At 39.0% G+C, this 27243-nt stretch overlaps 1 protein-coding gene across 1 annotated transcript in view; it reads right to left on the minus strand.

Annotated features, from left to right (window-relative positions):
- Nucleotides 1-10406: 10406 nt before the first annotated feature.
- Nucleotides 10407-27243, minus strand: part of LOC124789507 (ubiquitin carboxyl-terminal hydrolase 8) — a 243680-nt gene continuing 226843 nt past the window's right edge. The window contains exon 16 of the mRNA XM_047256895.1: nt 10407-11412. Coding sequence (XP_047112851.1) covers nt 11103-11412 — 310 coding nt within the window. The 3' untranslated portion in view covers nt 10407-11102. The remainder of the gene's footprint in view (nt 11413-27243) is intronic.

Consider the following 27243-nt stretch of genomic DNA (forward strand, 5'->3'; position numbering starts at 1 on the left):
GGACCCTTTCCTGGCGAGAGGAGTCGAAGAAGACTTAAGCTTCTTTGGCTGGGAAGTGGGGATTGATGTCCCTGATGGTTGGTGGGGGGGGAGGGGGGGTGTTGCTCCTGAAGTAGGTGGTGCAGGAGCAACAGATAGGGAGTGCCCCCCATCATCAAGGGGGCAGGTGTAGTCTTATAGCTCTGAGTGCTGGCTGGAATTGGTGCAACGGATGGGGCTACAACTGTTCTCGTAGTGGAGGCGTATGAGGAGGTCATAGGCATAGGATGCAGGCGCTCACATTTTCTCTTAGCATCAGTGTAGGTCAGTCAGTCCAGGGTCTTATATTCCACAATTTTCCTCTCTTTCTGCAAAATCCTGCAGTCCGGCGAGCAAGGTGAATGATGCTCTCTGCAAGTTGACACAAATGGGAGGCAGGGCACATGGAGTATTGGGATGCGATGGATATCCACAGTCTTGACAGGTGGGGCCGGAAGTACAACGGGAAGACATATGGCCAAACTTCCAGCACTTAAAGCACCGCATTGGGGGAGGGATATAGCACTTAACATTATAGCGATAGACCATCACCTTAACCTTCTCAGGCAGTGTATCAATGCAAAAGAAGGTCCCTCTGAAATATAATACCCAGACAATATTTAAACTCTTACGGGGCGTGATGGTAACTGAAACATCCCCCAACTTGTCACAAGTGAGTAATGCCCGCGACTGGGCAGAGGATGCTGTTTTTATAAACACTGACCCAGAGCGCACTTTGGACGAGCCCTCCACCTCCCCAGACTTGTCCTCTAAATGCTCTACAAAGAACTAAGGCTTCATCGCCATAAAAGACTTCCCATCAGCTCTCATACAATCTAGGTACCGGGGCGAATAAGTCTCGCTACCATCCTTAGCCTTTCACTCCTCCCAAGGTGTGGCCAGGGAGGGGAACAATTAGGAGTCATATTTCTGCGCATTTAAGTGAGCCATAGAATGCTTACAGACTGCTGGTGGCTGGCTACCAGCAAGAGATGATGTACCACACTTCATTGTGGGTCTTCCGCCCTGATGCCACCCACTCTGACCAAGAGACCTCCCACAGGCGCCGCCCAGCCGCAGCAAGGGCCACCTGGCAGGATGGCCATTGCCGGGAGCCCCGATGCCCCAGGGAGATAGGCATCTACTCCTTGGCATACATGGGGAGTTAAAAGCGCAGTCATCAACAGAGCAATGCCTGTGTTGCAGGGGGCTACAACCAACAGGGTACATGGCGGCCCCACCACAACGGACTGGCGTCCATGCTGGAAATTAGGTGCAAAGAAGTTCGTGGTTGTTGTTGGCACAGAAAGTGACACAGCATAGTGGATGGAGGAAACGGCACCCAGGAATATATCCTTGCCCAAAAGATGGAGAATGAGCTAGACTGCAATGCAACAATGAGAAAGGGGGCTAAAGATCTCAATGCACTATGGAAACGATGCACCATGTAAGACGCCTTTCCCCAATTGTCTCGCTCTTCGAAAAAATTTGGAAGTATGGAGGTCAAACCCTACAGGGGACCATCACATAAAGGCCGAAACACGTGACACTTCTTTTAGTTGCCTCTTACGATAGGCAGGAATACTGCGCGCCTATTCTAATCCTCGGACCCGCAGGGGGGAATCCCTTGTGAAACATGGTTGAGTTGTAATATGCGCTCTGATGGATTATGGGCCTGTAGCAGCTCTTCAGGACTGAAGATTGGCTTCCTCCAGTCTTCTTCAAACAGTTCTCTTGTAACGCCGGAAATGCATATCCTCCTATTTCCATCTATTGTACTATAATTTGTTTTCCTTATTTTTGTTACCTGAATATATGACATTTCTGTGTCTTTACATATTGTAATTGTTTTACTATTTGTATATATATATTTATGCATTTATGTCGAGGTATAATTGGTTTGTTTCGTAAATATTATTTGTATTTTTACGCTGGGTCTTGCCTACGGAAAACTGCTATCGAACGATTACATCGATAGGTCGTGTGAAGACTCAAAGTGTGTAGGATCTTTGGTAGTGTTAACTCGGCCGCGTGGAGCGCGGGCAGAGCATGAAAGAGTCTGGCTGGAGTAGCGAGTGGAGCAGGTGTGTTGTGTGACGCTCCCGCGAGTTGCCGCGCTTTCGGGGTTTGGCAGCATGTAATTGCGCTCGACTCGCGATGATAGTTTCTGACATGGTGTCGCGGACGGGAAGCATTAGCTGGCGCACATCAAGAGCCCGTTTCGTCTGGTGACCGTGTCGAGAAGAAGGCGCGCCAACATCCAGCTTCTGCAACAGCGACGGCCGACAATGAGTGACTGTCACCACCTCCTCGATCGACGGCTTCAAACCTTCAATCAACCAACAAGGAAGACTAAAAGCACGTAAAGTTTCAGAACTGTATGGCAGACCTCAGCTTTTCAAATTGTTCCATTTGCCTCGCAAAATTACAGCATGAACCTTTGTTGCTCATTGTCCCAATTGCATTGCCAAGCAGGGTCCCTTCCTTTTCCGAAATGAACCCGAGTGTCGTTGAAATTCAAACGCCAGCATAATTCTATTTCACTGCTTTAATTTCAAAGTTCAATTTTAGTATTCATAGCTGGCTACAATAGTTAGATTATACAAGAGTGCGAGTTTTGTTACCGTATTTTAGCTTACCTGTGACTGCAGCTCAGCTTGGTACGTACTAAATTTTACTATTGTTAATTGTTCAGAATCGTTTAATTCAAGTTCAAAGTTAAATTTCTTCTTTCTAAACTGCGTAGATTCAAGTAGCTTTTGAAATGATTGTTGAGGTAGTCCAAGACTAACTGTATTTCGATGTTTTTCAGAAAGAAAGCTCACTATTAACTTCAGTCACTAAATTAACTTTCGATTTTCCGGTTTCATTAATTCTTTTGCTAAATTAAGTGTAGCAAAATTTATTACTTCTGACAAACTTTCAGTTTTCACACTACATGTGTCAACCTTCAGTTGCCACGCTTCTAGTGCTAATTATATGTGTAATAACCTTTCTTTTTCAGTTATTATAGTAATTGTCCATAGGACTGGCGACTGTAATTTCCCCGAAATCTCAAATATCTAATTACCGCTAGTTGATTGTTAACGTAACGGCCGCACATTTACTTTCTTTATTAACTTTATCCCTATTTCAAAATTAATTTCCACCAGTTTCACTTGCATTTTTCCTTTCATTTAGATGTAACCCTTTCCTCCCTCTTTACCGACAGGTTAACTTCGGTGACGATTGCTTTTCCAAAATTCCCATTAGGTACACGCGGTTTCATTTTTCACTGTCATTAAGGTCGATAAGTGAGGGGGAGGTTACACTCTCACTAACACTGACCTCTCAAACTTGTGGACTCAATTTCATGCTATAAGGGAGGTGGTGTGGCAGTTGCCAAGAAGTTGAAGTTGTAAGAAGTGATCATTTCTTGCCAGTGCTGCTCTTCTCAGGCCGGATACTTCTTTCCTTGCACAGCCTCATTTCCCATCATCTTTGTGTGGGTCTGGCAATAGTGGAAGGTAATAGTTCACAACACTTCTGTAAAGTAATGCATGCTGCAAGTGTTTGCAAGATCTTCATGGCTTAACAGCATGTTTAATCCAGAAAGCTGATTACAATAATGACAAAAAGATCCTACAAACACAGGTGACTGAAAGGAGAACAATACAAGGTGCAACAGTAGTGCAACATGAGTGGGAAAACACTATTGCCTCAAGTTCAGTGACGCATTTTTGAGGTTGCATGGGAAAAAAACAATTATTGGCTGTGCAATGAACAATTGAAACATCATTGTTTGCTCACAATGCAACACAAAAGACATACCCTGTCTAAAAATATGGGCTGAAATGCTACACTTTGATATAATACATAATTGCACGACATTTATTGCAAATTGCATTTTTGTGCCAGCCAGTGTATTTATGAAACTAGGGATTTAATGGCACATTAAAAATGAAATCACAACACTACTAATGATGACACGAGCACCTAAATCTTAGCATCATTTTTAAATTATTCCTCACGTTTGGATAAGGTTGATGAGAAAAATATGGAGAAGAATATAATGGAGAGGCAAGAGGTACTAAACAAAGATGTTGTTGTTGATGTGGTCTTCAGTCCTGAGACTGGTTTGATGCAGCTCTCCATGCTACTCTATCCTGTGCAAGCTTTTTCATCTCCCAGTACCTACTGCAACCTACATCCTTCTGAATCTGCTTAGTGTATTCATCTCTTGGTCTCCCTCTACGATTTTTACCCTCCACGCTGCCCTCCAATACTAAATTGGTGATCCCTTGATGCCTCAGAACATGTCCTACCAACCGATCCCTTCTTCTGGTCAAGTTGTGCCACAAACTTCTCTTCTCCCCAATCCTATTCAATACTTCCTCATTAGTTATGTGATCTACCCATCTAATCTTCAGCATTCTTCTGTAGCACCACATTTCGAAAGCTTCTATTCTCTTCTTGTCCAAACTATTTATCGTCCATGTTTCACTTCCATACATGGCTACACTCCATACGAATACTTTCAGAAATGACTTCCTGACACTTAAATCAATACTGGATGTTAACAAATTTCTCTTCTTCAGAAACGCTTTCCTTGCCATTGCCAGCCTACATTTTATATCCTCTCTACTTCGACCATCATCAGTTATTTTGCTCCCCAAATAGCAAAACTCCTTTCCTACTGTAAGTGCCTCATTTCCTAATCTAATTCCCTCAGCATCACCCAACTTAATTAGACTACATTCCATTATCCTTGTTTTGCTTTTGTTGATGTTCATCTTATATCCTCCTTTCAGGACACTGTCCATTCCATTCAACTGCTCTTCCAAGTCCTTTGCTGTCTCTGACAGAATTACAATGTCATCGGCGAACCTCAAAGTTTTTATTTCTTCTCCATGAATTTTAATACCTACTCCGAATTTTTCTTTTGTTTCCTTTACTGCTTGCTCAATATACAGATTGAACAACATCGGGGAGAGGCTACAACCCTGTCTTACTCCCTTCCCAACCACTGCTTCCCTTTCATGTCCATCGACTCTTATAACTGCCATCTGGTTTCTGTACAAATTGTAAATAGCCTTTCGCTCCCTGTATTTTACCCCTGCCACCTTTAGAATTTGAAAGAGAGTATTCCAGTCAACATTGTCAAAAGCTTTCTCTAAGTCTACAAATGCTAGAAACGTAGGTTTGCCTTTCCTTAATCTTTCTTCTAAGATAAGTCGTAAGGTCAGTATTGCCTCACGTGTTCCAGTGTTTCTACGGAATCCAAACTGATCTTCCCCGAGGTTGGCTTCTACTAGTGTTTCCATTTGTCTGTAAAGAATTCGTGTTAGTATTTTGCAGCTGTGACTTATTAAGCTGATAGTTCGGTAATTTTCACATCTGTCAACACCTGCTTTCTTTGGGATTGGAATTATTATATTCTTCTTGAAGTCTGAGGGTATTTCGCCTGTTTCATACATCTTGCTCACCAGATGGTAGAGTTTTGTCAGGACTGGCTCTCCCACGGCCGTCAGTAGTTCCAATGGAATATTGTCTACTCCCGGGGCCTTGTTTCGACTCAGGTCTTTCAGTGCTCTGTCAAACTCTTCACGCAGTATCATATCTCCCATTTCATCTTCATCTACATCCTCTTCCATTTCCATAATATTGTCCTCAAGTACATCGCCCTTGTATAGACCCTCTATATACTCCTTCCACCTTTCTGCTTTCCCTTCTTTGCTTAGAACTGGGTTTCCATCTGAGCTCTTGATATTCATACAAGTCGTTCTCTTATCTCCATAGGTCTCTTTAATTTTCCTGTAGGCAGTATCTATCTTACCCCTAGTGAGATAGGCCTCTACATCCTTACATTTGTCCTCTAGCCATCCCTGCTTAGCCATTTTGCACTTCCTGTCGATCTCATTTTTGAGACGTTTGTATTCCTTTTTGCCTGTTTCACTTACTGCATTTTTATATTTTCTCCTTTCATCAATTAAATTCAATATTTCTTCTGTTACCCAAGGATTTCTACTAGCCCTCGTCTTTTTACCTACTTGATCCTCTGCTGCCTTCACTACTTCATCCCTCAAAGCTACCCATTCTTCTTCTACTGTATTTATTTCCCCCATTCCTGTCAATTGCTCCCTTATGCTCTCCCTGAATCTCTGTACAACCTCTGGTTCTTTTAGTTTATCCAGGTCCCATCTCCTTAAATTCCCACCTTTTTTCAGTTTCTTCAGTTTTAATCTACAGGTCATAACCAATAGATTGTGGTCAGAGTCCACATCTGCCCCTGGAAATGTCTTACAATTTAAAACCTGGTTCCTAAATCTCTGTCTTACCATTATATAATCTATCTGATACCTTTTAGTATCTCCACGGTTCTTCCATGTATACAACCTTCTTTCATGATTCTTAAACCAAGTGTTAGTTATGATTATGTTGTGCTCTGTGCAAAATTCGACCAGGCGGCTTCCTCTTTCATTTCTGTCCATATTCACCTACTATGTTTCCTTCTCTCCCTTTTCCTACACTCGAATTCCAGTCACCCATGACTATTAAATTTTCATCTCCCTTCACAATCTGAATAATTTCTTTTATTTCATCATACATTTCTTCAATTTCTTCGTCATCTGCTGAGCTAGTTGGCATATAAACTTGTACTACTGTAGTAGGCGTGGGCTTCGTATCTATCTTGGCCACAATAATGCGTTCACTATGCTGTTTGTAGTAGCTTACCCGCATTCCTATTTTCCTATTCATTATTAAACCTACTCCTGCATTACCCCTATTTGATTTTGTGTTTATAACCCTGTAGTCACCTGACCAGAAGTCTTTTGCCTCCTGCCACCGAACTTCACTAATTCCCACTATATCTAACTTCAACCTATCCATTTCCCTTTTTAAATTTTCTAACCTACCTGCCCGATTAAGGGATCTGACATTCCACGCTCCGATCCGTAGAACGCCAGTTTTCTTTCTCCTGATAACGACATCCTCTTGAGTAGTCCCCGCCCGGAGATCCGAATGGGGGACTATTTTACCTCCGGAATATTTTACCCAAGAGGACGCCATCATCATTTAATCATACAGTAAAGCTGCATGCCCTCGGGAAAAATTAGTTTCCCCTTGCTTTCAGCCGTTCGCAGTACCAGCACAGCAAGGCCGTTTTGGTTATTGTTACAAGGCCAGATCAGTCAATCATCCAGACTGTTGCCCTTGCAACTACTGAAAAGGCTGCTGCCCCTCTTCAGGAACCACACGTTTGTCTGGCCTCTCAACAGATACCCCTCCATTGTGGTTGCACCTACGGTACGGCTATCTGTATCGCTGAGGCACGCAAGCCTCCCCACCAACAGCAAGGTCCATGGTTCATGGGGGGAGGTAAACAAAGATAAGATTTCTTAAAAGACATCATAGTCGCCATTGATTGTATGAAATATTTATTATTACGATTGCAATTTTGGCCTTAGGGACATTTTCAAGTAACATTGCAAAAGTTACCTAAACACAAAAAAAAAAAAAAAAAAAAGAAGTGAAGCACAGGGTGTATATACATAATTAAACAAACATTTTATTAAGACAGTAGCGTAATTATAAAAATTTGTGAGAAATGTACATAACTTACATTCTGTCAGAATATAAGACTATCTGAGATGAGTACATGTCCTCATCAAAAATGCAGCCTTTTGACTGCGAGAGTCCCACAAGTTCCGATGAGTACGACACTTATTACATTGTAAAATGTTGTTAAATGTGTACTGAATTGTCAATGTTACCATTGTTCTAATAATCTATCACATATACAAGCTCAGGTGCACTGACAACATGTGGAGCTAAGTCTGTTGGCGCAAAAATACATTTACTAAAGATACCGCCTGTGCATGTAGCAAAGATAGTGCACACCAAGGATACAACTTATAAGCTTTATATCGTAAAGTCTTTTCATCTGTCGACATCATACAGCTTTCTAAATAGTGCTATGATTGAAAGGGGCAGTAGGATAGGATGGGAATATTTATTTATAACATAATAGAGGATAATACATGTGTTATCTGTTAATAAGCTCTCACATTGACTTAAGTGCTCGAAAATAAGATGAAGACAGAGCTCTGATATATAATTCTTTGTATGCGTATACATTCTATGAATATCAATGGCGTAAAATGCTCACCAGCAATCCAGTTCACTGTGCAGCACCACAAATCGGGACAACACATCACAATGCCTCCGCACAGATACAGGATGCATCCTTCAAGCAGGCTCTATTATAGCGAACACTACTAAGTAGATATGTATACTATTCCATCGAAATTGCTTAAAATGTTTTCAATATGTGTCCAAAATAACTGTACAGTTCTATGAATCACTGTTGAATTGGATTGATACAGTAAATCACATTCTTCAGATACAATGAAATGTCGAGGTTACATTTCATTTACAAAATATACAAAAATAAAATACATTGGAGAATGCTTTTCTTCCCTCGTTATAGTCCATAAACTTTTCTTTACAGTAAAATACACCACGATTACTGAGAAAATACACCAGGATTAAGACAAAACTGGTCAGATACATCACATAAAAATTGGCGCTCCTAAAATACATAAAATAAGAGAATAGATACATTGCAAGTGGTAGCGGATATGACACTACACAGTTACTAATACAATTTTGAAGTATCCATTTTTTTTTTAATAGAACCTCATTTACACACTTGTCTATACAAAATGTCAGGGTGGTAAACTCCCATCAGATGTCAAAGGTATTGCGCCCGTAAGCCATTTTACAATCTGTCATTTGTACATAAAATGGACTGAATATTATCTAAAAATCTCTATTTTTTAAATCAGAGCCTGGTTGAAGGATGCATCCTATATTTGTGCACAGGCATTGTGATGTGTTATCCTGATTTGTGCTGCTGCACAGTGAACTGGATTGCTGGCGAGTGTTTTACGCCATTCATATTCGTAGAATGTATATGCATACAAAGAATTATAAATCAGAGCTCTGTCTTCATCTCATTTATGAGCACTTAAGTCAATGTGAGAGCTTATTAACAGATAACACATGTATTATCCTCTATTATGTTATAAATAAATATTCCCATCCTATCCTACTGCCCCTTTCAATCATAGCACTATTTAGAAAGCTGAATGATGTCAACAGATGATGTACATTTCTCACCAATTTTTATAATTACACTACTATCTTAATGAAATGTTTGTTTATTTATGTATATACACCCTGTGCTTCACTTTTTTTTTTTAAGGTAACTTTTGCAGTGTTACTTGAAAAATTGCAATCGTAATAATAAATATTTCATACAGTCAACAGCGACTATGATGTCTTTTAAGAAATATTATATGACTGTGAATCCCAACCATGAGAAGTTAATAAAGATAAGATTGATTTTAAAATAAAAAAAGGAGTTTAAAAGAAACAATTCGAATCATGTGTCTAGTGAATGAAAAGAACAACAAACAAAACTTAGCTTACTGTCCTAACATTTGTGGACGTGGAAAATTTTTTACGATGTAAGATGAAATATGATGTCCCAATCCTTTAACTAAATGGAGATAAAATGTGTGTGCGCTCACACACACACACACACACACACACACACACACACACACACACACACACACACACACAAAAGACAGGTTTGCAGTCTATCACAACTTATGTTTAACTTTTCTGTCGAAGAATTAATGAAAGAAGTAAAATGAAATATCAGAAGAAGAATGAAAGTGTAATGGGAAAATATGTAATTGCTAAGGATGTTTGAAGACAATTTGGCTAAAAGTAAAAAAACCTGGAAGATGTGGTGAATAGAAAGCAACATTACAAAGGATGACAACAGGAAGTTACTTGCACCATTTAATAAAATGGCACCACTTGCATCAGTTAATTACTAGCTATTCAACAACAAACTGACAACTATATTGAATTGTAACATATTAAGCTAAGGAACACAACTGCAAAAATCTTCATATTGGTATCACAGACCATAAGGTTCGTTAGCTTCTTGATAGTTTCTAGAAAACTTTCTTTATTAAATGTGCTAGTAAAATAACTGTATGTTACTGCTTATCTGACAAATCTTATTATACTGTATTATGAACGATTAGTAAATACAGTGCCATACTGTTATACATTTATTTTTATTTATGGACAGTATGCAGAAGACCTTATAGTGTGTAACTGGAACTCTCTCGATACATATGCAGCACTGTAAGGAAGTCACGAAAGATTTTTATATCTGTGAACAGGTGCGAACTGTATCACTATCCTTCCAAATATACATTCACAAGATTCATACCATAGCATCTTATCAGTTAAAATGTGAATTCATAATCATAATTGGACAAAAGGAAGTTTATGAAAAGTATATGACTGAACTGCTTAAAATGTAATTTTTGTAGATATTTTATTACATACAGCTCTCTTATGAATGATAATCACAGCCATTCATCTGACATTGCAGGCCTCCTGTTGACTACAACATACAGCATGATACATGCTTATAATGTAACGTGGATCCCACATTTAACAAACCACAACAAAGGTGGGCTTACAGTGAAAATGAGGATCAACATTCATACGTATTACTTAACTTATGAGTACAAGCATTATTATAACAACATTACTGTATATTCTGGCACTTTGTTGGAAATGCTATATACATGTTATAATTTCATAATATACATAGCACAAATAATACAAGAAAACATATACAGTAGATTATCATACAATTGATTTCAGCCTTACCAAATTTTAAGCCATTTTACATACCAGGCCCATATTTTAAAAATACACAGTATTCATTGTGATGGTATATGAAGCATCTTCAATGCGTCTTCGACAACTTCAGCCATAATCTTTGGTGTTGATTCTCTCAAGTTTTCATCTATATCAAATGCATCACAATCCATATTTGCTACACATTTAAAAAGCATTTTGTACATATATTTAAAAATCCCAATAACCAATGTTATTGAAAATTTTGTACATTATGTGCAAATATAAGTTTTTAAATGAACAGAAGTTGCTAATATACTTCTGTAAAATGTTAGCAACCATATAAATATGTTCTGCCACATATCAGTTCAGCTTACTGTACTGTGCAAAGATGCATAAAACAAAATGTATGCAGCACCAGTTTTCACAGATAATGGTGGCATAACATTTACTTCATGGTCATCAAATTTATACCACTTATTTTTTACATCATTTTTACAATATGCTGTATAATGGCCACCTTCCATAGTTCCATAATGATTTGAGACACCATACAAACTGAAAGTCATGTGTGAATGGTTGTAACTTGATTCATTAAGATACTGTTCCATATCAAGTTTGTCAATGGGAAAATCAACATAGTTTTGTCTTTTCCGACACCAACCGTCGACATAAAACCTGAAATAAGAATGTTCAAAATGAGAATTGGCAAAGCAAGCAAGCAAAGATGAGAAATGATACAAAACAATGGTACAGAATAATTATCTCATTGTTGCCAGCTTTCTTTCTTTCTTCTTTTGTTGTAAAGCAAAATGAAAGAGAGAAAGAAAGGAGGAAAAGGTCATGCGCAACTCAATGTAAACACACAGGACAGATGAACACAACCACTAAAGTAGTTTGGATTTCACAGAGAACTGTCAACTCCACAGGCTCTATTTTTCTTGGCAGTTTACAAACAAAAATCAATAAATCAGCAATTATTTCCATTGTAATTATTTTGTGATCTCATCAAGGCTTTTGATATCCCTATGAAAAGATTAAACTGTTATGGAACAGTATGCACAACAAGACAATGTTTTTGTATCTTGTATGCCTTACAGAAAAAAGTGTGTTTCAGTCCTATGTGGATCACACAGCAATAAGTAGCATTTGAAGTGTGTGGCCAGAAAATGTAATTTTTTTCAGATGATACGAGTACAAGAATGAAAGCAGTACTGGTCACATGGCTGAAAAGGCAGTTAATGAAATATTTGACAAATTCAACAGATTATTCAAAGCAAATGAATTACAATTAAATTTTGACATGATTCAGTGCATACACTTGAGTACTTTTCATAGAACTGCACTAGGTACAGCTCTAACAATGAAACACAAGAAGTAGAAAGTACTGAACATGTTTCTACCAGACCTTTCTCAAAAAATAGTGGAAAGTGCGAAAATAATGCTATGACCATAAACAACTTTTACAATGGCTTCAAGGAGTTTTTTTTTTAAATGTGAGTAAAAATGGGAGTCTTATACATGGGTGCACATGTATTTAGCACCCTGTCAGAAAAAATTTAATATCTTATGGGTAATGTGATGGAATTAAAGACTGAACTGTAGAACTTAACTTTTGGACAAACTGCTACTCCAACGAAGAGAACCTTCAAAAAAATTATAAGTAATATTTTAGATACAAAGGGTGTTCAAAAAGTTCTGCAAAGTCGTCTCTAATTTTTTTTTTTAATTTTTTGCAGCAGGAGAATGAAATTTTTTGTGAACATACTTGGAACATTTAGCTATAAGTTGGTATATAAAAGTATTTTCTTTTATTTACAGGTGAGCCATAATGGACCATGAAGTAGATGTCAGGTTGCAACAATGGTCGGTGATGGAGTTCCATTTCAAAACCGGCGATGACTCTGCCACACTGATTCAGAGGAAGTTGCGCCCTGTTTATGGGGAGGACACAGTGGATCATAGCAGTATCCAGCAGTGGTTGCAGAGGTTTAAAGAAGGTGATTTCTCTCTACTGGACAATCCATGATGCGGCAGACCATCAACGGCAGTGAGTGATGTGAATAAGGAGACCATTGATCAAATCATCCAAAATGACAGATGTGTGATGACACGGCAGCTTACTGAAATTGACTTGTTTGTCATTGGGTAGTGTGGTATAACTGGTACAGTAACTAGGGTACAGAAAAATTTGTGCACGTTGGGTGCCATAATCATTGACAAGAGAAATGAAAAAGATGAGGAATAATGTGTGCGAGAGTCTCATGAAGACCTTTACTGAAGAGTGGAAACAGCGTTTTGATGGTGTCATTACCCAGGATGAAACATGGTTGTTTTTGTTCGAACCTGAGAGCAAAACGCAATCCATGGAGTGGCGTCATCTGGGTTCCCCTTGGAAGAAGCAACCAAGACTTTCATGAACCGCAGGCCGAAAGGTGATGGCCTCCTTCTTCTGGGATCAGTGTGATGTCATTTCCATTGACTTTTTGGAACCTGGCTCCACAATTTGATGGGACCGTTCCTGTTTGTCAATGAACAAGCTGTGATGTGCCATCAAGACCCACAGACCACAGCATCAGGGTCAGTTCATCAGACTACACCATGACAATGCCAAACCCGATACAGCCCTAGGAGAAAATCAGGAAAACTGTTCCTCATCCTTTCTACTGTCCAGACGTGGCTCCATCTAATTTTTACCTCTTTGGTTGTCTGAAGGCCCACCTGTGTGATAAAACATTTGATAATGAGAAAGACCTTATTTGCTGGGTCAAGTGATGGTGTAAAAGTCAATCCCCAGAATTTTATCAAAGTGCATTTACATCATGGAAAGAATGTTGGGCCAGATATGTCACAGCTGACGGAGGCAACACTGCGTAGGCTTGATGTATAGCTAAATGTTCTAAGTATGTTTTATAATCATTCTCCTCCTGCAAAAAATAAAAAAAATCAGAGACAACCATGGAAAACTTTTACTTTCTGACTGAGAAACCAAATAGCAGTTTTCGTAGTTCTAGCTTCAAAATTCCCTTAGGAGCAACATACTTTCAAAAAGCCTTTCATACCCAATTTAAACTCCTTAGGAGTAGAATTTCGGACAATCTCTTCCTAAATGATTCCTACTGAATAAGATTCACACACTCTACAAACTTCAAGTTTCTATCCTCAAGTGGTTTGGGTTGGGCAATGATGAGTCAGTGAACCAACCTGACCCTATTTCACCCTCTTAAGGGTTGAATTTCCAAAAACAGTGAAACAAGTATTTTTTCCATCTCCAAACGAGAAGCCAAATATCAATTTTCAAAGATTTAGCTTTAAAAATGCTTTCATAAAATCTTTTCACCCCCACAGGCTTAATTTGTCTAAACAGACACACTAAAAAAACACCTCCATCCCCCTACTTCACCCCCTTAGAATTGGAATTTCAAAAAATTCCTTCTCAAATGATGCCTACAGTACAAGATCCACACTTTCTCCAAATTTCATTTTTGCATCCTTAGAATTTTGGGCTGGGCGATGATGAGTGAGTGAGTGAGTGAGTGAGTCAGAACATTACCTTTATTTTAATATATATATATATATATATATATGTGTGTGTGTGTGTGTGTGTGTGTGTGTGTGTGTGTGTGTGTGTTCAATGGTACGTACAGACATTTGTTTGATGGCGCACTGGGTCATGCAAAGAATTTTCATGTGTGTATTACACTCTAAGACAATGCAAAACCTAAGTTTTAAAGCCTTCACCCGGTACCCTACACCGTTTATGACGAAGTTGCTTCTGAACTCAACAGTTTAGAACAAATTGACATTTTGTAACCAGTTTTTGCAAGTTAGTGGGTATCTCCCATTGCGATCACAAAAAAGCGAACATGAAGATCAGACTTTTTGCTGACTTTAAAGCCACTGTTAACACTCAAATAGTGACTGATTCCTCGTCGTTTACAGGAATTGATGAATCTGCGGTTTGTCTAGCAGGCGGACGACTCTTTTCAAAAATTTTTTTGCCAAAAACTCATCTTCAACTTCCCTTGAATGAGGAAACTAAACAAGTTATGGTGACTAACATGCCTTCACTTAGGAAGTCCCTCACTGCTGCAATATTTCAATGCTTTCTTGACCGTGTGACATCAAAAGTTCCGTCCTGTTCAAATTGTTTAGATGATGATATTGTATCCAAGCAAACACCGGAACAGCATCTCAAAAATTTGAGCAGACACAGAGCTCAAGTGTAATTTACCGAAAAGTTCGATTTTAAAACTGAAACTGAATGCTTGGGACATGTTATTGACACCCACGATGCTTGTTCCTCAATCAAGCATTTAGAGGCCATACGGATATTATCTTATCTCACAAATGTACGAGAACTCCAAACTGTTCTCGGAAAAGAGAAATACTACATCGAAGTCATTTCAAATTGAGCACAAGTAGCCACTCTTTGCATCACCTATGGTAGAAAAATGCTCCTTTTGAATTGATTGGATAATGCAAAATATCTTTTCAGAAATTGGAACATGCATTACTGGTTTGTTCTTGTTTATGCATTTTGATCCACAAAACCAGTGGTTCTTGCAGTTGAAAACTCTTCATGTGGAACAGGGCAGTTTTATCTCACAAGGTTGGCAATACAGAATTTCCTGTAGCATTTGCATCTAAGACACTTAACAAGGTCACAGTCAACCACAGTCAGCTGTAACAGGAAGCTTTAGCCATAATTTATGATGTCACAAAATTTCATCAATATTTTTATGATAGAAAATTTTTTCTTGTGACAGATCACAAACTGCAAACTGCTCTTTTTCATCTGTACCTGATCATACAGCACAAAAGTTGCAACATTAGTTACCTAGTACTTTCCAGTTATTAACATGAAATTCTTTATCGCCCCATGTCACAGCGTGTAATGCAGAAGCTCTGTTTCACTTACCTATGGGGAAACAATCTGGATTTCGACACACCAGAAGTTTCTTGTCTTCAAACTGATCATTCTTATTTGCAAGCACTGCAAGCTTTTGCCAGTGATTCTCAGCGCATCACAGAGGCTACTGTACCTGAACAATTACGATTGATCAAGTACTGCATTTGGATACAGTGGAGTCACAATCCAAAAATCAATCTCACAAGGAACCCCATGAGTGCGAGTTCACAAAACGCCAATGATGTTTATGTCATTCGATGCCCCGCGTATTGTCTACTGAGCAGCCACAATATTGGCTGCTAATTGCAACAGAGGGTGGGATTGGAGGTATATAATGGAGAACACAGCATGAGGCTAAGGAGCATAGTTGCACTGCTTAGTTGACAAGTGCCTCACAGCAATGCTACAGAGCTAATGGTGCTGATACAAATCATAGCAATGACAATGATAAACAAAGCAAAACTGCAAACTGAGGGTGTTCTATGGCTACATGGATGACAGGTTCGTGATTTGGCCACATGGTGAAGAAAATCTACAAGAATTTCTTAAAAACCTCAACAGCATACATGACAATATTAAATTCACCATGGAGGTGGAAGAAAACAGATGTCTGCCTTTCCTCATCATAATAAAGAAGACTTACGGCACCCCAAGCCATTCTGTGTACAGGAAGAAGACACACACTGACCTGTACTTTAAAGTCAGCAGCTGCAACAATCCACAACAAAGCAAATCTGTGCTCACCACCTCGGTGTGCATAAGACGAGAGATATGCGACAATGAGAGTCTACCTGCCAAACTGCAGCACTTGAGAAAGACCTTTTGCAAGAATGGTTATTGTGAGTCGCAGATAACATGCATATTAGAAAAGAGCAACATTAAAACTATCTTTCGCTGATTGGCCAAATCAAGAATATGCTACGCTTAGTGAAGGATAACCTAGGAATACAGGCACTAGGAGTCTACAGCATCAGCTGCACATGTCGCAAACAATATGTTGGCCAGACCCAGCGATGCATATCGCAGTGCTACTCAGCTCACATAAGGAGCATTCACCTTGGCCAAACAGAGAAATCTGCAGTGGTAGAACACTGTCTCAAGGAAAATCATATGTTTGATTTTGAACAAACAAAGCTGCTGTGCAGGGTGAACGGGTTCTGGGAGTCAATCTTTGAAGAGGCTGTGGAAAAACGACTTCATGACCAGAGGAGCCTGTGGTCCAGTGGCTATAAAGAACTTAACAGGACATGAACTCAACACTTCACCTATAGATGACAAATAGGAAGCTTGTTGAAACGTTACCACAGGACGACGCCTTGACTCAGCTGATGACCCGAGAAGACTCGATGCCATGACTTGGCTAATAAACTGAGAAGACTTCATCATTGAGATTCACTAAGAAAGTCTAAATTCGCATATAGCTGACATTTTTTTGCACGACATACCGCACACAGGGGCTCTCAATTGATTCTGTATTCACAGAGGTCCAAAAATGTTTTTGATATCATTCCTCATAAGCGGTTTCCAGCTGCATTGCTTTCCTATGGACTATTGTCTCAGTTGTGTGACTGGATTCATGATTTCCTGTCTGAGAGGTCACTTCTAATACTGTGTGGTGTGTACCCCATTATGACGAAAACTTGATGTGAAATTCAGAGGTTGGTTGGACTGAGGCTAGCTTGTAGTGGCTAAGGTGTGGGTTCGATTCCTGCTGGGGGTACCCGTTTTTAACAGCCAGTAATGCCAAGTAAAGAGCGCAGGACTGGCACTAGATTGGGATTCAAGCTCCGATTCCAATTTTTCTCTAGATTTGAACCCTTCAAGATGATACTGCCTCATCATTTTGGGGTTTCTTCATGATGCCAAACTCCTCCAGGTCCCTACACATGGCGTGATTCTAACTGCTAGTTAAAGGGAATTCAATAGTTGACACCTGTTCATGTTATTGACAAACAATGATGATATGTGTGGCACAAAACTATTCGTTGTGATACCTCTAGCCGAACATGTGCGCATCTCACTACTGGTAAAGAAACAATACATATTTCAAGTCTATTTGTGGCAGTAAGACAATAGCAAAAGGTGCCAGATTTGAACCCTGCCAGGCAAAAATCAATTGTGTCACTGTTTCCAATTTCAATACCATGTTGTTGGTGAACATATTTATAATCTGACATCAGATTGTGCTAAGTTAACAATTAACTTAGGTACTGGGTTCTACTCCCTGTCCATCACCACAACTTTACTTCATGGCGTTTCACACTTGTGGTATTACATACTTTTTGTGGTTACTTCTCACGGGCAATATAAGCTTCGTGGTGTTCTTGGTGCAGTGCTGAATGTGTAGTCATTTACTTTCTTTTCAGGTTTGGATATTCGGTTTTGCAAACTGATACTGATGAACATTTCGATATGTAATGTAAAATTTGGTAAAGTGTCAAAATACTTAAGTAATGAATTAAATTTAAAATTTTGTGAGCAAAGCACTGAATTAGATTCGAAATTTCAAGACTTGTTCAAAAATATGCACAAGAAATTTGATACTGTGGTGACAAACTTGAACAGTCAATTAAATGTGAATCTCGTGCAGATCAGAACTGCGAGCTCAAGTCTCACAGAGGCATACCATGAGATTTCTGATCAAGTTGGAAGGTTGTCTCAAGATGTAAAAGAGTTGAAAGATACTCAAATGCAAACAAAAATGTCAAATTTGACAAAGCAGTTTAATGATCTTTCCCTTGAGCAAGATCACAAGTGGAGGAAAATCTCACTGCTCAAGGTGAAAAATTACAGTTTTTGATGAATGGATATCCAGATGTAATACGGACATATATCAGAAAGTAGAGAAAGAAATACATGCCACAATGCAATGGAAGTATTGTCTGAACTGGGAACATCAGGCGAATCTCTTCACAATGAATTCCGTCAGACACAAAATATTTTTAACAAACAAGTTGCCTAGGTAGTGGCAAGAAGTTGATGACTTAAAGGGGAAATCCGACATATACAAGAGTCACTGCATGTGGCAACATCTCCACTGCCGTTTTTGCATCATAATTTGACGTGGGCAAGAGAAAAATGACGTAACATCACTGCAACATACTGGACCCTGCAGTCTGTGCATAAATTCCCCACTGGAACCTGTGTGGGTGGCAACAACTTTAACTGTGGTGTTTCTGGAAGAAGTGTCACTGAAACATGACCAATTTCAGATTTTTTTCCCTGAAAAGAAATTCCCACACTCCATTATGTTTATAGGACATTTTAGAAGGTGTTACCTACATCATAGACAGATCGCTAGAAAATACAATTCGTGGTAGCTTATATGCAAGGTGAATCCGCACTGTGGGCCACAGCTGCTGCCAAACAATACCCTACATATGATTAGTTTGAGCAAGTGTTCTCGGCCAAGTATTGGTCACTGCACTTACAAGCCCGCCTACAATAGGAAGTTTTCAGTTCTGAAATTTACCGTCTTAATCACGGAGCCTTCAAGAATATTTTGAACAGTACATTAATAAGACATGATATTGGGATAATCCCATCACACCCAATGATGTGGTCGGGATACTAAAAGGTAAATTATCGGTGGACATATTTGAAAAGTTAAATCATGCACCAGAAGATAACACCGAGGGTTTTCAGTCTATCATCAATGAATTAGATTTAATCTATGGCAACGCGCGACACACAAACTGACACAGTGGTACACCAACAGTGCATTCCTGCACCCATAACAACAACGGCCGGTACGACGCTGTCACAACAGTGTAAAGAGAAATCAGGAGGTGCATAATGGCACCAAATTCCAGCACAGAAACCTAAATAATAGGTTCCACGCTGGTTATCAGAATGGCAGGAACAGACCACACGCAGAGCAGTGGTCATCAGGCAGAAGAATGGTATCCTGTGGAGACCAAACTATCCACAGAATAATATTCCACCAAATGGAAACCACGGCTGGAATCAACTTGCTTCCGAGTCGAGACCACCGAAAGGATGATCACAAACCTTGCAAAATGGGACACTACAGATTTTGGAGTTCATGGATGAGAGGCCTCGACAAACAAACAATGCGTCAAACTAAATGTAGTCTCATCGCACTCTGATTGTAGTCGTGGGTATTAATGGGGATGACAGTTCTTGTAATCTGATAAGCATGCTTCATTATAATGATAATCAAGATATCTGTGATGAACTATGTACTAATATGATGCCATGTAGGGAAGTCTGGGTAGATCAGGTACAAGCAGCACTGAGTGGTGTAGTCAGAGGTATTCCAATCACCATAGTGATTGACACCAGAGCTAATATGAGTGTTATGGCCATTCATTTCTTAAAAAGAATTTTGGAAAGAACTAAGGTTCCGAAACTGCTGGTAAAGAATTGTGTCGAGTCGGAACTGTGAAGAGCAGAGAAGCACGTATTGGTTTTAATAGAATTTGCGAGCAGAGCTGTTGAGTGCACGTTCCTAGTGGTTAAGAGTCTAAATTTATCTTGTTTGGTGGGAATGGAGTTCACAAAATGGAGGAATGTGTGTCAACTTCCAATGTGGAACATGCACCCTATTTGTTAATGAGAAGGAGGTGAAATTGACAGGAGGTGAAATTGACAAGGACCGCCAGGGAAAATTATGCCAGGACCTGTCAATCAAATTAATTGATATAAATGTACTGAGGAAAGACATTCATTTTACCAACACTGATACAGAACCAGTGTCAGTCAATGCAAATCATAATCTACCCGATGTAAATGTAATTTGCACCAAGGCTCAGGAATCTGAATGACTTGACATAAAGCAAAAGAACAAACTTATGCACTTATTGATGACATATGTATATGTTTTTTCTAAGAATCCTGGTATTGTGAAAGGATACATCTATCACATGAATGTTGCTCCCCACCAAACTTATTGTAATCAAACCTATGCCACCCCATGGGCCAGGAGGGAGGTGGTGACACAAGAATTACACAAGATGCTCACATGGGACATTACTGAGACCTCATGCGCTCTGCCTACTGCAATCTGTTGTTCATCATAGTGAAGCCAGGAGGTGGGGTACACTTAGTTCTCGATGCATGTAACATAAACAAAATCATTGTGCTCATATAAGCCAGTCTGGAAGTTCTGAAAGAGTCATTGCAAAAGTTTTCAGGTATGAACTTCCTACTGACGCTCAATCTCTGATCATCGTTCTGGTAGATCCCCTTGACAGAGGAATCTAGGAAATATACTTCTTTTGTCTTCACTGGATGGTTGTACCAATTTAAGGTGCTACTGTTTGGTCTGAATGTCAGATCTGGCATATTTATTACGGCCCTCGACACCGTTCTCGGGTCGGGTTTGTTAGACCGAGTTACTGTTTAGTGGACGACTTGTTAATAGCCACAGCTTCCTGGGAGGAGCACATAAAGCTGTTAAGGCAAGGGCAAGTTTTGCAACAGTTTTCAGAGTCAGGAGTGACTGCGAACTTAGAGAAATCGAAATTCGGCAAACAACAGATCAAGTTTTTAGGACATGTCATATCTATGGCAGGTGTAGAACCTGAGCCAGACAAGATGCAAGATACAGACAAATGTCCACCGCTAATGTCACAAAAACAGCCGAAAATGTTTCTGGGCATGACATCATTCTTTAGGTGGATCATTCAGAATCAACTCTAAAGCGACCAAGAATTACTGGCTTTGTTAAACAAAAGTTCTCCCTGGTCCTGATCCCCCAGTGCCCGGAAGCTTTTGACAAAACTAAAGTTGTGCCAGGCCATGCCATTTGAAATCATTCACAGAGTTCTCAACACATCAAATCAATTAGTTTGAATTCTTATTTTCAAAACTTTAATTATTCTTCATTTCGTAGTATAAAAATTCAGAAAAAATTAGCATCTGTTTATTATGTTGTTGTGTGAATAAATGAGAATGAGTGAGTGTGTGTATGTGGGACATATGAAAAAATTCAATATTATATTATGTACAACATTACGTAATTGGAACGTGGGAAAGATGTAATTTACACACACTGCTGATGACACATGTCTAGGGGTGATAGTTTTTGTAAGAAGGCAGCCAGAATATTAGTTTAATGTGCAATTGTTTTCGAAATTATTTTCAAGATTCATTTTATTTCGTTTTGTTTTATTAAACATTGTGTTAGTATTGGCACTTTGGGATGACATAAATTACTTTCTGAACAGTGATTGGCTTAGGCGAGTTTTGACATGAGAATGATCTCTAAGGATCATTCTGATTAGTCCGTCAGACTGATCAGCCAACGAGAATTAAGTAGTTCCCGCGCACAGCTAGTGAGATATGCTGTGAGTGAGGCAGTATCGGGAGAGTCGCTCGCCAGATTTGGACATGGAAGGACATGTTAGATGTGATGATTCTCATTATGTATAAAATGATATTGAGTTCCTCAAGTTTAATATGTGTGGTGACTAATGCTGATGTAGTATGAACAGTTTGATGAAGGTTTGGAGTTTCGGGAGTATTTTGTTGGGAAGTTAGTCTTGTGTGAACTTTCGGCCTTTATGAAAACTCCGTGTGGTGTATTCTGTATTCAGTTATGGGGTATTTGGTGAGCAGTTCTTTTAAAGAAACCCACTGAAAAGGCCCAAATGTAAAACTCATTTATAGTAGCGGATCTGTGACTGTGAGATCGTGCCATCAATCGGGTCGGACTTGAGTAAATTTCTGGCTGCTTTGCATGTGAAACTGGTTGTATGAACTGTGAACGGAGAACTATAGACATGTTAGTTAGGTAAATGCGGACTTGATAGCTCATTTTCATGTGTACTAGAAGCAATAAAAAGGCCTATATACAAATTTTCTGGAAAATTTACTGTGAGAAAAAATACACTATATCACTACCCGAAATCTTGATATATGTGAGATTGCAGGAACTGAAATACTACTGGAGTTTATGCATACTTTGCAGGATAGATATTAGGCAGCATTTTCTTCAGTACTGCTTTTTCGCCATCTAGTAAGCATCTATGCTTGCAGAGTGAAGGGACGTTGAGCAGAAGCCGTACTGAGGTAGGTGGACGTTTATTTTGAACAGTGCGACGAATGATTTTTTTTTAACCCGCCCCGCCGCAATCAGGTTCGCTAGTAGGGTGTGGACAGTGTGTGAAAGGTCCATGGACTGGTCTCTTAAGAAGTTTCATTACTTTATCTGTGGTTGGCGTGTTACAGTGTTCTGCAACCACAAAGCTTTAAGTTTTCCTTTGATCTGTAGGCTACACTACCAGAGGTTAATGTGGCGGGTATTGTTCTTGCAAGAATATGATTTTGAAATTGTTTATATAAAAGCTAGTGAAAACGTTATTGCTGGTGCATTATCCATGTTACCCTATGGCTCGCCCGAGTTTAATGAACTTGTAGAACAGGTGATAGATTATAAGTGTTGCTTATGAAGGACACTGTTCAGCGATGATATTAGTTACAGATGTGTAAAAACATGAAAGCACTGCAGGATACAGATCCTAAGTGTTCAAAAGTTAAATCGTTTTGGTAATTCAGACAAATCAAAGACTGAGTCAGAATTACACCTTGCATAATGATGTGTTTTTCCACAGAAGAAATACAGACAATGAGTTGTTGTTGTTTTGTGTGTGTGTGTGTGTGTGTGTGTGTGTGTGTGTGTGTAAACCACAATTACCTGATATGGTGTACATACATGGCCTGGGGATATTGTTGTAGGATTGAGAAATGTAAATGGAAAATTGCCACATACTGTTACTTGCTGAGTCTGCACAGAAGAGTGCATCGTTTTTTGCGAGCATGCTGTATGTCAGAAGACTAAACCAACGAACCTGTCAAGTAAAATTCCCTTGCATCTGATTCTGACAAGTAACCTGGAGGAATTGCCTCAACTGACATTTCTGGGCCATACCTTCAAGGAAGGGGAGGTGTGAAATACCCAGTTGTGATTCACAGTTTATTTCAAAACATGTCTGTCTACATGTCATGAAGTCTACTGATGCTGCACCAATAGTCAAGAGGTTGATGGATGACTGCTTCCCTCGCTTTGGAACTCCCGATGCAATATTATTCGACAATGCATCAAATTTTACTAGGCGAGTTTGGTGCTCATTTCTGCATAAGCATAAAATCAAACAAATTCTGGCTTCACATTTCCATCCTGAAAGTAATTGTGCAGAATGAATTTTCAGAGAAGTCAACCATTTTATCGGAACTACACACCACATAAGCAGACAAAGTGAGCTGATTTTGTGACCCTGTCTGAGGATATAATGAACACCTTTCGCATCTTTCCACAGGTCACAAACCAAAAGAAATTATGCTAAACAAAGTCGAGAAAAACCCAGTGGTTTGACCTATGTGAGATGGTGCTACTTACATCTCATCCTAAGCCATCCCTTCTAAAGAAATAGAACAAGCAGTGACAATTATTATACACTGGCCCATACCAAATAATGAAAATTACACACGATGGACACTTCCTCTTTGTGTACCCGAATTCGTTTAAACGCCAAGGACTATAAATTTATGACATTTTTATCTTGTACTTTGTATACGTAAGTATCTCAATATAAAATGACTTGACTTTTTGTCAAATAATGCATGAATGATGGTGCTTGTTGCTCGAAGTACTGAAAGCAAATGATGCTTTTGCAAGCAGTAAACTATTCACTTAAAATGATGTCAGTTCTTATGATAACCTGTGCTATATTTAATGTTGATTCATGTTTTGAGGATTGTGTCCTCCACACACCACTTAGTGCCTTCTGCACTATAAATTTTAGTAATGTAAGTGAATTCAAGCTAATATTTTTATCTTCTCATTTGGCTAATGTGTTCTTTTATGTAATGTAAATGGTAATCTAGAATTTAGTCATTGAGGATATGGATCCTCTCATTACATGTGTTACTTGTGAGTGGAACATCACTGTAATCAACTGCATGACGATGACTTTTGCGCCTAAAGTGCGAACATTCATAACCAATCATTACATACACTAATAATCGTTGCAAACATGGACTTAGTGGTAGTCGCTATTCCATAATTTTCTTTGAGACACAGATCTTTCGAACCAAACTATATATAGTAGTTTCAAGTTTCATGAACTGAATACTTCTGTGAAATTAATTCTGAAGTACCTAATTAGTACACCAATTTTAAATTCTATGATCTCTGTGTTTACTACAGTGTATTATATAATATGCTTTTCTAAAGTGTATTTGTGTTTATGCTACAAGTATATGTATGTATGAATATTTTGCTATGTCCTGAACATGATGTGGAAAATGAGTTATTGGGTAATGCTGAAAGTGTGTCATGTGAGGTTAATTTGTGTTATACTGCTGTACTGTTCTGTTGGCATTTGTGTTGGCCAGCCTTGTTGTTTTTCAGGCTCTGGTCATTTAGCTTTGCTTTCTGTCATGTTTGGGTTTAGGAGGCTTGGTGTCTCAACCTTTTATCTACATTATCTTATTTGTTAGACCTTGGGCCAATTGCAAGTGTCCGACTGACTGATAAATTCCAAACTTGGAAAATAAAGCTGACTTTAACCTATGCCTTGTCTCTGAAAATCACTAATTACTTGTTAACTGACCATTTGTAATTAATTAGGAAGTACAATCTTATGAAAAAGAATCTCAAAAGACTATTGTCATGATACTGGGACTATAGCGCAAATATTATGCACAGTTCCTGTGTACAAGTTATTCACAGATAGTCGTGTGACGAATTGTGATGCACACACACTCCATGAAGTGAAGAAATTCACAAACACTTTGGCAAAAGAAAACTTTCTCACCTCCATATGAGGCCAACAGACACGAAACAGAAGAATGTGCATAGTAGTAGTGTTTACTCACACCTGCTCGGCCCCAATTGGGTACTGTATTGTGAATCCCTCGGACAATGTAATCTTCGATCTTGCAGGTAGTGCACTCTTCACAAACACTGTCACAGAATAAACATGCATGTGACGAAGTTAATAGCATGAGAACTGAAGAGTCACCTGACTGTGCATGGTAGCTGATGGGCACAGCTCAGTTGTTATCAGATTATTGTCACGTTGTGTGAATTATTAAATTTAAACCTTTCTGTATGGCAGCAAGAATTTACTTACATGCCATATATGGACACTTCAGCAGTGTGTGTGATGTCATTTTGAAATAAATGTGTGTTTAAGAGACATTTCTGCTCTCTTGAGCACTGCTGTTTGTTTAGCATTACATGTTTTGAACACTAGTAAATGTTGAGCCAGCAGGCAGCACATATAGTACTAACTTACAGACAGTGTACATAAAGTGAGTCCATAGTGAAGCGGATAATGATCAAAGTTTTGCATAAACCAGAAAATGGGTCAGGACATAAGTTCAGAACATCACACTGGCAGTAAAACATGAACGAGTCTGTATCAATCACTGATGCTGGAATTTGACTTTGTTTCATGAAACTGTCGAGTACTGCGCAAACAGTTTGCAACACTCCGGAGCCTACCAGTGCGCGCCTGCGCTTTCGAGGTTCATGGTTCCTGCACGCTGCTATTTTGCTGACAGTGTACGTGTAGGGGGCTGCCTGCAGTCATCAACCTGAGGAGGTGGCCTGCTCTCTTGCCCTCTTCCCCCTGAGTGCTCTTCCGCTGATGCATGAAATTAAAATTTCATGCAACGAGCCTACATTGAGTTTACGTCATTTAAACAAGAAGATTCTGATGTTCCTCAACATTAGATGACCATGAGTTAGATCTGTATAAACTCCTTACAATTTGGATATTTTCTTTGACAACCATCGCCAGAAGACCTTGAGTCTTCTTTTCTTTGTATAAATTCATTACTTTTGAACTTTTCTGCATCAACCCTTGTCAGAAGACTACAAGTCAACTTGTCTACACTGTTTTTGTACAACTTCAACCTTTCTTTGGACCATCGCTGACCGTCAATCTATGAAGACATCAAGTCTACTTAGCATTGCATCTAGCCAAATTTCTAGAAAATGGTAATGGTCTGAAGCATGACCATTTCAAAATTCATCCTTCGCAAATTTATGACATGAAATCATTGAAATCGGCTATAACAAGCGAAATCTTTAACTAACCAAGTTGATGTGAAATATCTGAATTGTAAATCATTGTACTTTTATGAAAAATTTTAATCTTTTGAAGTTATCACTCATCTATGGATCCGTGTATTGGTTGTAAAGATACAAATACTCTAAGATTGAATTTGAATTCTATTTTACTGAAATACCTATAAAATACATAATTAATTAAATCAAAATCATCATCTGATTCTACTGTATGTAACAAGATCTGAATTTCTTATGGCATATGTACACTTAACCTGCTTACCAACTTATGTACTGAAATACTTTGTGAAATGGAAATATGGCAACCCATTGTACAATGGCTTATACCCTAATGTTGGCCGAAGACTTGAAGGTATTCAGTGTTTTGTATACCTTCAAGCCTTAAAAGGGTAATGTATTATTACTTTTTATTTCATCCCATTTTGTATGTTTGAACTGTTTACGAACTAATTCTGTAAATAATGCACCTGTGCTCTTACATTAAGTAAGTATCAACATATAAAACCTCATATCTAATCACTGGACTAATTTTGTT

The sequence above is a fragment of the Schistocerca piceifrons genome, chromosome 1 (assembly GCF_021461385.2).
Source record: "Schistocerca piceifrons isolate TAMUIC-IGC-003096 chromosome 1, iqSchPice1.1, whole genome shotgun sequence".
NCBI classification, from domain to species: Eukaryota; Metazoa; Arthropoda; class Insecta; order Orthoptera; family Acrididae; genus Schistocerca; species Schistocerca piceifrons.